Source organism: Phacochoerus africanus, chromosome 8 (assembly GCF_016906955.1).
Source record: "Phacochoerus africanus isolate WHEZ1 chromosome 8, ROS_Pafr_v1, whole genome shotgun sequence".
In the NCBI taxonomy this organism is placed as follows: domain Eukaryota; kingdom Metazoa; phylum Chordata; class Mammalia; order Artiodactyla; family Suidae; genus Phacochoerus; species Phacochoerus africanus.
In genome coordinates, this window is record NC_062551.1 from 81,843,544 (window position 1) to 81,857,038 (window position 13,495).

Sequence of the window (13,495 nt, forward strand, 5' to 3'; positions counted from 1 at the left end):
AAAAAGGAGTGCTTCTCAACTAGGCCATTTTGCTCCCTAAATAGGATTGCCAGATTTAGCAAATAAAAGTACAGGACATCAATTAAATTTGAATTAAGATGAAACAATAGGTTTTCAGCATAAAGATGTCTCATGCTGTATTTTAGAAATATTTTTAAATTATTCGTTGTTTATCAGATATTCTCATTTTAAAAAACTTTATTGGATTAGAGTTGACTTGCGATGTTGTTTTAGTTTCAAGTCTACAGCAAAGTGGATGAGTTTACATATGCATGTATCCATTCTTTTTCAGTCTTTTCCCTTATAGCGGATCGAGTAGATTTCCCTGTGCTATAAGTAGGTCCTCGTTACTTATCTATTTGTTATATAGTAGTGTTAATCCCAACCTGCTAATTTACCCCTCCCCCCAGATATTCTAATTTAAATGGGTGTCCTATGCTTTCTCTGTCATTCGTACCATCAGGGGACATTTGGAAATGTCTGGGGACAGTTGTGGTTGTTACAGCTGGAGGCATTAAGGAGGAACTGTGCTATTGGTGTCTAGTAAGTGGAGGCCACGGATGCTCTAACATCCTACCATGCGCAGGACAGCCCCCTTGACAAAGAATTATCCACCTGAGGTGGAAAAACCCACCAGACTCCCCAGGAAGGAAAGAAAAACAAGTTGCTTCCTGATGGATTCCTCACCCCCTTTCTTTTTCACTCCCAGTCTTTCCACATATGAATAATAGCAGTTTTTTTTTTTTAAGTAAGCTTTTCATAAGAGCATTCCATGCATTCTGGAGTTCCCTGGTGGCCTAGTGGTTAAGGATCTAGCGTTGTCACTGCTGTGGCAGTTTCAATCCCTGGCCCAGGAAATTTCCCATGCCATGGGCATGGCCAAAAAAAATTTAAAAAAATGAATTATTAAAAAAGGTTCAGAAAAAAAAAAAAAAAGGTTCAGGAGTTCCTGTCTTGGTGCAGTGGTTAACAAATCCAACTAGGAACCATGAGGTTGCAGGTTTGATCCCTGGCCTTGCTCAGTGGGTTAGGGATCCTGTATTGCCATAAGCTGTGGTGTAGTTCGCAGATGCAGTTCAGATCCCAAGTTGCTGTGGCTCTGGAGCAGGCTGGCAGCTACAGCTCCTTAGACCCCTAGTTTGGGAACCTCCATATGCCATGGGTGTAGCCCTAGAAAAGACAAAAAGACAAAAAAAAAAAAGTTTACCCTAGAAGTTCCCATCATGGCTCTGGGGAAACAAATCTGACTAGCATCCATGAGGACAAAGATTCAATCCCCGGCCTTGCTCAGTGGGTTGAGGATCCGGCCTTGCCGTCATCTGTGGTATAGGTTGCAGATGTGCCTTGGATCTGGCATTGCTGTGGCTGTGGTGTAGGCCAGTGACTACAGCTCTGATTGGACTCCTAGCCTGGGAACCTCCATATGCTGTAGGCTTGGCCTTAAAAAAAGACACAAAAAGTTTCACCATAAAAAGCAAAAATAAACAACAGAAGTTTTTTGGTTTTTTCCTTGTCTTTTTGCCTTTTCTGGGGCTGCTCTTGTGGCATATGGAGGTTCCCAGGCTAGGGGTCTAATTGGAGCTGTAGCTGCCAGCCTAAGCCACAATCACAGCAACACGGGATCCGAGCCGCATCTTCGACCTACACCACAGCTCATGGCAACGCTGCATCCTTAACCCACTGAGCGAGGCCAGGGATCGAAGCCGAAACCTCATGGTTCCTAGTGGATTTGTTAACCACTGTGCCACGACAGGAACTCCAGTTTTTTTTTTTTTAAAAAAAAAAAAAAGTTCCTGTTGTGGCGCAGGGAAAACGAATTCAACTAGTATCCATGAGGATGAGGGTTTGATTCCTGGCCTCCATCAGTGGGTTAAGGATCCAGTTTTGCTGTGAGCTGTGGTGTAGGTCACAGACAAGGCTCAGATCCCATGTTGCTGTGGCTGTGGTGTAGGCCAGCAGCTGTAGCTCAAATTCAACCCCCAGCCTGGAAATTTCTATATGCTGTGGGTGTGGCCCTAAAAAGCAAAAATAAAATAAAAAACAGAAGTTTTTAAAAAAAAATTCATACTTTAAACCAATCTATTTGATTCTGGGGAATTTATCATAAGAAATAATCCCAAATAGATAAGAAGCTGTGTGGGGAGTTCCCATCGTGGCGCAGTGGTTAACGAATCCGACTAGGAACCATGAGGTTGCGGGTTCGGTCCCTGCCCTTGCTCAGTGGGTTAACGATCCGGCGTTGCCGTGAGCTGTGGTGTAGGTTGCAGACGCGGCTCGGATCCCACGTTGCTGTGGCTCTGGCGTAGGCCAGTGGCTACAGCTCCGATTCAACCCCTAGCCTGGGAACCTCCATATGCTGCGGGAGCAGCCCAAGAAATAGCAACAACAACAACAACAACAAAGACAAAAAAGACAAAAAAAAAAAAGAAGCTGTGTGAATGAAAGTGTTTATTACATTGTTAATATTCTAAATATAGGAAATGTTGAGTAAGAGATAGCTCCTCAACCTGCTGAACCACCAAGGAACTCCTACGAATATTTTTTAAGATGGGTTTTAAGGGAGTTCCTGTTGTGGCTCAGTGGTAATAAAACCAACTAGTATCCATGAGGATTCAGGTTCAATCCCTGGCCTCACTCAGTGGGTTAAGGATCCTGCATTGTTGTGGCTGTGGTGTAGGCCGGCAGCTGCAACTCCGATTCAACTCTTAGCATGGGAAATTCCATAGGCCATGGGGGCAGCCCTAACAAGACAAAAAAAAAAAAAAAAAAGATTGCTTTTCAGATATAGGATTAATAAATTATTCAAAAAGATGATAGATATTTAATATGCATATATGCAAAAACATGACCGCAGAGGTGAAGGAATTCCCATACAGGCTCTCCGTGGTTCTTGGGGCAGTGAGGTCTTCATCCTCCCCTCCTTTTCAGCTTGTATTTATATTTTCAAAATTATTTACAGAAATCACGTATTACTTTTCTATAATCAACAAGAGGGAAAGGGTGTTTTGTTTGCCTGTTTCACAAAAGAAGTTTGAAGCTATGTTGGGGATGATAAGAGCAGGACTTGGCATGAGGCAGAATGTTGGCGGGTACCGTGCTGAGGATATGGGCCTCCAAGCCTCACTGGAGGGAGAGGGGTGCTGCGACCCTCGAGGCGACTCTGTGCTGGGGTCAGCAGTGAGTGTCCCAGAACATCCCAGCCTCTCCCCTTGACCCCAGTGAGGATCATGAGGTGCCACAGCGCGGGTCCCCCTCTGGCTCGGAATCCTTCCCTGCATCTGTTTGCACACTAGCCAGCTCCCCCCCACTCTTCCTTGTAGGCTCTGGAGCCATCGTGGCTGCCATCGTGGTGGTTGTCGTCATCATCTTCACCGTGGTGCTGATCTTGCTGAAGATGTACAACAGGTACGTGGTGCCCTGGGCTTCAGAAGTGTCTGGTGCCTTCAGTGATGTCAGGATGAAAGGGAGCTCACAGGGGAGGGTGCCTGTTCTGTGCACGGCAGTATCTATGCGCCCGTCATCAAAGGCTCTAACCCTTTGTGGGTCCTTTGCGGATGTCTAGTCTGCTGGAAGGACGTCACAGTGACCAAATATTTTCGTAGCTGGAGAAGTGTTTTTAAAATATAATAATTATTATGACAATGATAATGACCTTGAGCTCTGTGGTAAACTCCTGTATGTACTTTACAGATAACAGAGGAATGTTTCAAACCTCCTCTCTTGGGGAGCCCTCTGCTGGGTTGTCTTGAGTGGACCACAGGAGAATTGGAGGGGACAAATACTGAAGTGCACAGACCCGTGACTTTACTTTCTGGGGCCCAAAAAGAGGAAATAAAATAAGTTGATCACAAAAAAGAATAAAGGTTGTGTTACCACGTTATGTGTTGTCACCTCCAACCACAGCTTTACTAGGAGATTATTCTTTTCAGGAAAGAAATCCAAATAAAAAAGACTAAATATAATCATATTATAGAAGAAGCCATTTAAAAATATATATGTCATAAAAATATATTTATTGATGAAGAAAGCTGTTTACAATGTGCTATCAAAATTCACAGAATGTTGTGTACATCATAATCATACATGTGTGTTACACACACACACACACACACACGGAAGTTTCAAATGCATATAACAACCAGTATGTCTGCATGATGGAGTTGCTGATAGGTTAGTTGGTTTGTTGCTTTTTGCAGGGTCAGTGGTTTATACATTGTTTTATAATAGTATTAATATTATTTAGGAGTTCCTATTGTGGCTCAATGGGTTAAGAACCCAACTAGTATCCATGAAGATGTGGGTTTGATCCCTGGCCTCTCTCAGGATCTAATGGATCCAATGTTACTGTGAGCTGCAGTGTAGGTTGTAGACATGGCTTGGATCTGGCATGGCTGTGGCTGTGGAATAGGCCAGCAGCTGTAGCTCCGTTTCGACCCCTAGCCTGGGAACTTCCATATGCTATGGGTGTGGCCATAAAAAGAAAAAAAAATTATTTATAAAGGTAGCTAACGTATATTGATCCCTTACTATGTGCTTGGTATCGTTCTAAGCTCCTTACATGTATTAACTCATCTACTCTTCATAACAAGCCCACAAGAATGGGTATTTCTATATCTCCCAACTTTTTTTTGGCCGTACCCACGGCATGCAGGTGTTCCCAGCCCAAGGATCGAACCTGTGCCATAGCAGTGACCCAAGCCGCTGCAGTGACAATCCTGGATCTTTAACCAGTGCCGCAAGAGAACTCCCATATCCCCAATTTTATAGGTGTGAAACAGGCACAGGAAGATTAAGTGACATGCCCAAGTTTACTCAGCCCTAATTGGCAGAGTTGGGATTCAAGCTCAGTCTATCTTGTTTCGAAGAAAATACTCCCACTACTACACATAATAATATACATATTTTGCTTTTTTATGGCTGCACCAGCATATGGAAATTCCTGGGCTAAGGATTGAATTAGAACTATAGCTGCTGGCCTACAGCACAGCCACAGCAATGCCAGATCCAAGCCTCATCTGTGACCTATACCACTGCTCAAGGCAATGCCAGATCCTTAACCCACTGAGCGAGGTCAGAGATCGAACCCTTATCCTCATGGAGGCTAGTCGGGTTTGTAATCTGCTGAGCCACAACAGGAACCCCCATATATGATTTTTCTAAATCTTTGAGCCATCACAACTTTGGTCTATTCCAAACTAGGAAGTGGCATCAGGCCCCAATGTCTACTGGCCATTCCTCTCCATCATTGCTGGAGCTCTGCACCCCTTTTCTATGTTGTAATCTGAGTGGATACTCCACTCAACCCATCTGGTTTACAGTGATGCCTGGCCTGCAAAATGAGAGACCTGGGTTCAGCCTTTGGTCTGTCAAAAGCAAGCAAGTCCTGTAACTTGTCTGTGCTTCAATTTTATCCTCTTTGAAATAGAAGGATCTCAGAGTTCGCTGGTGGCCTAGCAAGTAAGGATTTGGCATTGTCACTGCTATGGCTGGCGGTCAATCCCTGGCCTGGGAACTTTGGGTGCCACAGGCACAGCTGAAAAAAATTAAAAAGTAAAAAAGAAAAATAAGGGAGTTTCCATTGTGGTTAAGCAGGTTAAGAATCCAGCTAGTATCCAGGAGGATATGGGTTCAATCCCTGGCCTCACTCAGTGGATTAAGGATCTGGCCTTGCTGCAAGCTGTGGTGTAGGTCACAGATACGGCTTGGATCCCGAGTTGCTGTGGCTGTGGTGTAGGCCAGCAGCTGCAGCTCCAATATGACCCCAGCCCAGGAACTTCCATGTGCCACAGGTATGGCCCTAAAAAGAAAAAATTAAAAAATACATACATACATAAAGAAATAAATGACAGATTGGGGGAGGGATTAAATGGGGTTTGGGATTGGCATATGCACACTGTGGTATATGGAATGACTGGCCAGTGGACACCTGCTGAATAGCACAGGGAATTCTACCCAATATTCTGTGGTAATCTATATGGGGAAAGACTCTGAAAAAGAATGGGAAAAAAAAAAGATGAAAAGAAAAAAACTCAAAAATAAAAAATAAAATTAAGGAGTTCCTGTCGTGGCACAATGGTTAACGAATCCGACCAGGAACCATGAGGTTGTGGGTTTGATCCCTGACCTTGCTCAGTGGGTTGAGGATCCGGCGTTGCCCTGAGGCATGGTGTAGGTTGCAGACTCGGCTCGGATCCTGCGTTGCTGTGGCTCTGGTGTAGGCTGGCAGCTACAGTTCCGATTAGACCCCTAGCCTGGGAACCTCCATACGAGCGGGAAGCGGCCCTAGAAAAGGCAAAAAGACAAAATTAATTAATTAATTAATTAAAATTAAATAGAAGAGTCTCAAGTGTGACAATTGTGTCATAGTTATATTGAAGAATGCTATTGTTCCTAGGAGTATTTAAATGAAATGTCATGATGTATGCAACTAACCCACAAATGATTCATAATTTAAAAACAGAAAACAGCAAAAAGGAGTTCCTGTCATGGCTCAGTGGTTAACGAATCCGACTAGGAACCATGAGGTTGTGGGTTCGATCCCTGGCCTTGCTCAGTGGGTTAAGGATCCGGCATTGCCATGAGCTATGGTGTAGGTCACAGATGCGGCTTGGATCTGGCATTGCTGTGGCTCTGGTGGAGGCCGGTGGCTACAGCTCCGATTCGACCTCTAGCCTGGGAACCTCTATATGCTGTGGGAGCGGCCCTAGAAAAGGTGAAAAGACAAAAAAAAAAAAACCCAACTCGTGTGTGTGTGTGTGTGTGTGTGTGTGTGTGTGTGTGTGAGTATGTATGTGAGTATGTGTAAATGAGGAGAGAAAGAGAAAGAAAGCAAACATGGCAAGTCATTCAGAGAAGGGTATTCAGGTATTAATTGCACTATTCGTGCAATTCTGAGGCTCTGACATTTTGAAAAAAGGAGGGAGTTCCGTTGTGGCACAGCAGGTTAAAGATCTGGCATTGTCACTGCAGCAGATCAGGTCACTGCTGTGGTGTGGGTTTGATCCCTGGTCCGGGAACTTCCACATGCCACAAATGCGATGAATTAAAAAAAGGGGGGGTTCCCATCATGGTTCAGTGGAAAGAAATCTGACTAGCATCCATGAAGACACAGGTTCTATCCCTGGCCTCACTCAGTGAGTTAAGGATCTGGTATTGCCTTAAGCTATGGTTTATGTCGAAGATGTGGCTTGGATTTGGTGTTGCTGTGGCTGCGGTGTAGGCAGGCAACTATAGCTCTGATTCAACCCCTGGCCTGAGAACTTCCACATGCCGTGGGTGCAACCCTAAAAAGACAAAAAAAAAAATTATGATAGATCAACAGGATGAAATTTCATGTAGACATTAGAATTATTGGTTGCCATTAGCTATTGAATTTTATGGCATATGAAATGAAAGCAAAGATATATGTTTTAGGGAGTTCCCATCATGGCTCAATGGAAACGAATCTGAATAGTACACATGAGGACGCAGGTTTGATCCTGGCCCCGCTCAGTGGGTTAAGCATCCGGGGTTGCTGTGAGCTGTGGTGTAGGTGGCAGACGTGGCTCAGGTCCCATGTTGCTGTGGCTCTGGTGTAGGCCGGCAGCCGTGGCTCCGGTTTGACCCCAGCCTGGGAACCTCCATATGCTGCGGGTGCGGCCCTGAAAGGACAAAAAAAGAAAAAAGAAAAGAATGTGTATATATATATATATATGACTGAGTCACTTTGCTGTACAGCAGAATTTGAACAACATTGCAAATCAACTATACCTTAATTTAAAAAAAAAGAAAGATCCTGCTGTATAGCACTGGGAACTATGTCTAGTCACTTATGATGGAGCATGAGAATGTGAGAAAAAGATTGTATACATGTATGTTCAACGGGGCCACCATACTGTACAGTAGAAAATTGACTGAACACTGTAAACCAGCTATAATGGGAAAAAATATATATATATAATTAAATTTAATTTAAATTTAAAAAAAGAAAGAAAAGAAAAAAGAGGATCCAGCATTGTCACTCCAGCAGTTTGGGTTGCTGCTGAGGTTCGGGTTTGATCCCTAGCCAGGGAACTACCAAGGGCACAGCCAAAAAAAAAAAAAGAAAGAAAAGATAGAAAAGATAGTCACTTTACTCCTTCATTAATAAGAAGAATTAAAATCAAGTATCTAATCTAGGTTAAACGAAAGACTGAAGGACCAGATTGTCTGATGTCTCAGGTCCCTTCCAGTTGTAAAACCCTGTGGCTGGCAATCAAGCAACATGATTTACTGATGATCTAAATGAATCTCCTTGCCAGAGCTATAGTCCCAGAGCCCACTCCCCAGGGACGCAAAGGGGACAACTCAGCCATGTGTGTGCATCTCGTTACAGGAAAATGAGGATAAGACGGGAGCTGGAGCCCAAGAGCCCCAGGCCAGCCTCCCCTGCTGCCCTGGGTCGAAACGGCAACAGCAGCCAACACCCTGCAACTGTGACCTTCAGCCCTGTTGACGTCCACGTGGAGACTCGGTGACCCCCACTGGGCACCGTCTTGGCCACTATCCAAAGAGCCTTCAGTCAAGACCACGGAGCACATTTCTCCTCTGGCAGCTTCACTCTGAGTTGCTTCTGGTCAGGTCAACGGGGGCCTCTCTTATGCAATCCCTGATGCTTTAGGCAACCCTCAACCCCATCCTGTACTGCCCCACCCCCAACTGTGTCCATATTCCTCCTGCCACCCTTCCCAAAAGCTGTGGAATATTCTTTTGCCGTCTGATGAGGCGGTAGAGCTATGATGGAGATCCACTGATGTGGGGTTTGGCTGTTCCCCTCCCCCAAGCACAATAGCTAGACAGACAGACAGGCAGGCAGATAGTCCAGGAGTCTTCCAGTCAGAAGTCAGGGGGTGCTCCTGAGAGGGTTTGCCCTGGGGTCACATCAGAGGAAGGGCCACATCCACAGTTTTGCAGAGCAAATATTCAATCCCATAATCCAGCACAGGGGAACTAACTTGGATTAACTAATCAAAAAACCAACTTGTTAATTTATAACTTGTTCTGGTACTAAATGACTGCTGTTGAGCTCATGACAATTGGTCAGCACATTTTTCCTCTAGGAAAGTTTATGGGGGAGTTCCCAGGTGGCACAGTGGGTTAAGGATCCAGCGTTGTCACTGCTATGGCACGAGTTCCCTCCCTGTCCCCGGAAATCCCTCATGCTACAGTGTTGCCAAGAATATTTTAAAGAAGAGAGAAAGAAAAAAGAAAAGAGGGAAAAACTGAATTATTCTCCAAAGGTGTCTACTTCTTTAGTAGAGTCAGAGTAGAAGCATAGGGTGGACTTGAGGATTTCTGGTCTTGAGGCTGAAAGCTTGTCGCAGTGTCTGGGGGCCTGGACTGAGCCTCAGGACGGCTCAGGGCCCCTCCCTCTCCCCTGGAAGGCTGGCTTCACCTTGACTCAGTCTCCTTTCTCGGCTTCCCTCTATTTGGATTCTGAGCTATCCTCCATCTCCCGTTATCACCTTATCTCCAAGGTCCAAGTATTTGGAGGCTGATTAGATTACAGCTCTGTTTGTGTTACCTCTGCCCTTCCCAGTCACCTTGCAAAGATTCAGGATATATTCAAAGTACCACATTCACACACCATTTCTCTGGATGGGACTCATCTCTTTGACTCCTTCACCTGGAAAACAATCTAGCGAAAGGGTTGCAATTAAGAAGACCTGCTGCCCAAGCTCTACTTCCTGGTTGTGTGGCCTTGGAAGTGACTCAGCTCCCCCGTATTGTTTTCTAAGCAGGAATAACATCTGCCCCACTGGGTGACTGTAACAAGTCAAGGACTTAGCAAAGCTGCTTGAATAGTGCCTGGCACCCAGTAGATGCTTTATAAATGGGAGCCAACATTATTATTATAAATTTCTTCTATTGCAAGATATACACTTGTTCCCATTTTAATGATTCTGAAATCAGAATATATCTTAAAATAGATGGGTCCATTAATGAGATTGTATTTTTTTTTTCTCTCTCAAAACGCTGATTTGGAGTTCCTGTCGTGGTGCAGTGGTTAACGAATCGACTAGGAACCATGAGGTTGCATGTTCGATCCCTGGTCTTGCTCAGTGGATTAAGGATCTGGTGTTGCTGTGAGCTGTGGTGTGGTTTGCAGACACAGCTCAGATCCTGCATTGCTGTGGCTCTGGTGTAAGCTGGCAGCTACGGCTCCGATTAGACCCCTAGCCTGGGAACCTCCATATACTGCGGGAGCGGCTCAAGAAAAGGCAAAAAGACAAAAAACAAACAAACAAACAAACAAAAAAACCGCTGATTTTTAAACAATTGTGCATTTTATGATTGAAGTCACCTTGGGAACAAGGCAATACATCTGTATTCTATTATAGAAAGTGACGCACTCTTGGAGTTCCCGTTGTGGCTCAGTGGTAATGAACCCGACTGATATCCATGAGGATGTGGGTTTGATCTCTGGCTTCACTCAGTGGGTTAAGGATCCAGCGTTGTTGTGAGCTGTGGTGTAAGTCACAGATGCAGCTCAGATCTGGCATGGCTGTGGCTGTGGCATAGGCTGGCAGCTACAGCTCAGATTAGACCCCTAGCCTGGGAATTTCTATATGCCAAGGGTGTAGCCCTAAAAAGAAAAGAAAGAAAGAAAATTACACAACTCTTATCATTTAATTGTAAATTCTAGGAACTGTAAATTCCTTCCTGGGGTAAGAAATCCCTTTTGAGAAAGTTGAAGGTCAGGAGATAAGGAGGCTGACCCAGGGTCACATGGCTCACGTCATCTCACTTAAAAAAAAAAAAAAAAAAAAGCTTACCTGAATAGGTCTGGAGAAATACTGACAAATTGTTTTTCCCCAGACATCTCTTCTCCCTCCTCTGTTGAACTATCCACCAGACACTTTGCAAGCTGCTTTCCCATGAGTTATCTCATGGGATTTATTTTTCCTGATAACCCTGGGAGGTTTTTTTTTTTTTTTTTCCTTTTGCCAAGAATTTTAAACCCAAAGAGAGAAAGCACTTGCCCAAAGTCTCCCAGCTAGTAAGTTGCAAAGACAAGACTCAAATCCAGGTCTCTTTGATTCAAAAATCTTATATTCTTATTATACATTTAAATGCTTATTGCAGTGCCCTCTTCCCTAACCTCCTGGCTCAAAGGAAACAGATTCTTTTGCGAGCTGAACCGGAGGAAGACAGGCTTATCCCTGGGTCTGCGTGAGGTCAGGGGTATAGTGTCCACACTGGAAGTGGGGCAAAGCCATTTTGGTAGCCTCCCTTGTACTTCCATGGTTGTAGCCAAAGGGTCTCTTTTCTAAATCCATTCAAGTGCTAAGGATTCCTGCTTCATTCCCTTACCACTTAGGTCCAAGGAGCAAGGGGACAAAGCCATTGAAGGACTTAAGCCCCAAATACAGATGTTTCCCAAATGTATTCTGCTAAAAAAAAAAAAAAAAAAAAAATTGAGGTTGTTTGGAATGTTCTAGCCCTAAAACCAAACTCTTCTGTCCACCTTGGAATCTTCCTTGAATTACTGGAGAAATCATTCTCTATACTAAGTTCTTTTGCTAAATGAAAGTGTAGAAATGGATGGAAGAGGGGGAGGGAAAGAGAAAGGTTAGTGGTTTGTGTTTAACTAATAAAGATAACTCAATAAACAGCCTCTAAGGGCTCCTGGGTGCCAGTTGAGGCGCTTGAAACACAGTAGTTCTGGTCCCTGCTCTCAAGGAGTCTGCAGCTGGCCTCCTGAGACAGGGATCTTGGGACCCAGTCATTATTTCGTTTCTGACAGGTGCCTTTCCTAACTGAGCAGAGGCTGCCTTATTTGGCCACTGAATCAATAAAAGATATTAAATGCTTACAGAAAAATGTCTAAAAATAAAAAAAAGTTTAAATCAAACCTTTATGGAGTTGATTTCAATTAACTTTAGAGCTGACAAATACCTTTTCTAAAAACTTCTTTTCCCTGGCAATGCAAATAGGGTCCCCTGGGAAAGCCACAGCTGTTTCAAACATCGTGTTCTGGAGTTCCCGTTGTGGCTCATCAGAAACAAATCTGACTAGCATCCATGAGGATGCAGGTTTGATCCCTGGACTTGCTCAGTGGGTTAAGGATCTGGTGTTGCTGTGGCTGTGGTATAGGCCAGCAGCTATAGCTCTGATTTGATCCCTAGCCTGGGAACCTCCGTATGCTGTGGGTATGGCCCTAAAAAGACCAAACAAACAAACATCGAGTTCTCACTTCTGCAGGATGGTGAAAGAGGTGGACTGCCATCCGTGGACCTTGCTGTCTTGATGAAATACTGCAAAGGGAATCCAATTCGCAACAGGCTGAGACGCCAATGTTTGGGGACTCCTGGCAGTGTAGGAAACACTAGAATGGAACCCAAATCACCAACAAGGATGATTACCATTAACTAAGCTCCTCCTGTGTGCCAGGCACATGATGGGCACCTTCCACCCCCCAGCTCCCGTTAACCGTTACAGCTTCCACACATAGCACCATCATTATTTCTGGTTTTTCTGGAGGAGGAAACAGGTGCAGGGAGGTGGCTTGTCCTTCCATGCTGCCATTTGTCCTTCTTTTGGTGATGTTGAGTTTATTTGATTGGTCTAATACTTAAATGGACATGATACAGATGAACAGGAGAAAAAAATTAATTCATATGCACCAAGGTCTCATAAAAATGGGATCCCCTGAAGTGACCAAAGCAGGTTTTTTATGCAATATCATTTTCAGACAGTTATTTGTGAAGATTTAACAAAACAAAGGGGCTTGCACTTAGGGTAGCAGACTCATGAGGAAGTAACAATGTTTTGTTCCTACAGCTCTCTTAGCCTTGAATTCCCTAACTCTGCTGATAAGGGTGCTTTTTATCCTCCTGATGTAGGGGGGCTACCTTCACACGGGAGTTTGGTTTTTGTATTTGTTTTTTGTTTTGCTTTTTAGGGCCGCACCGTGGCATATGGAGGTTCCCAGGCTAGGGGTCTAATCAGAGCTACAGCTGCTGACCTATGCCAGAGCCACAGCCACACCAGACCCAAGCTACGTCTGCGACCTACACCACAGCTCACGGCAACACTGGATCCTCAACCCACTGAGCGAGGCCAAGGATCGAACCCGCAACCTCATGGTTCCTAGGCAGATTTGTTTCCACTGCGCCATGACGGGAACTCCCACATGGGAGATTCTCTCACAGATATCCCACACATTTTCTTGTGATAGGAGGAAGTTCAGGGTGTTAGGGAAGCCTCTTGCTTGGGCTCCCAGCTCTGCCCAGAGGTTGGTGCTCAGAGAAGGCTCCATGGAAGAAACAGCATCTATTTTAAGAGAGAAAGACTGAGTAGGAGAGAGTGGGAGGAGAGGAAGGGATGAGAAGAGGAGAGTAAAGCTGGAGGGAGAAGCTGCGGCAGGGCAGATGGCCAAGGAAGCAGCAGGAGAAGGGTGAGGAAAAGAGAGAGGGGCTCCAGGGTAAAGGATCTTCAGTATTTCGCTGTTTGAAAGGCTATAGGGAGCCATGGA

At 44.7% G+C, this 13,495-nt stretch overlaps 1 protein-coding gene across 2 annotated transcripts in view; it reads left to right on the plus strand.

The window, feature by feature from the left end:
- Positions 1–9,956, plus strand: part of NCMAP (non-compact myelin associated protein) — a 39,631-nt gene extending 29,675 nt beyond the window's left edge. For both annotated transcript variants that reach the window (XM_047792582.1, XM_047792580.1), the window contains exons 3-4: positions 3,321–3,405; positions 8,354–9,956. In XM_047792582.1, coding sequence (XP_047648538.1) covers positions 3,321–3,405; positions 8,354–8,495 — 227 coding nt within the window. In that variant the 3' untranslated portion in view covers positions 8,496–9,956. The remainder of the gene's footprint in view (positions 1–3,320; positions 3,406–8,353) is intronic.
- Positions 9,957–13,495: the final 3,539 nt, after the last annotated feature.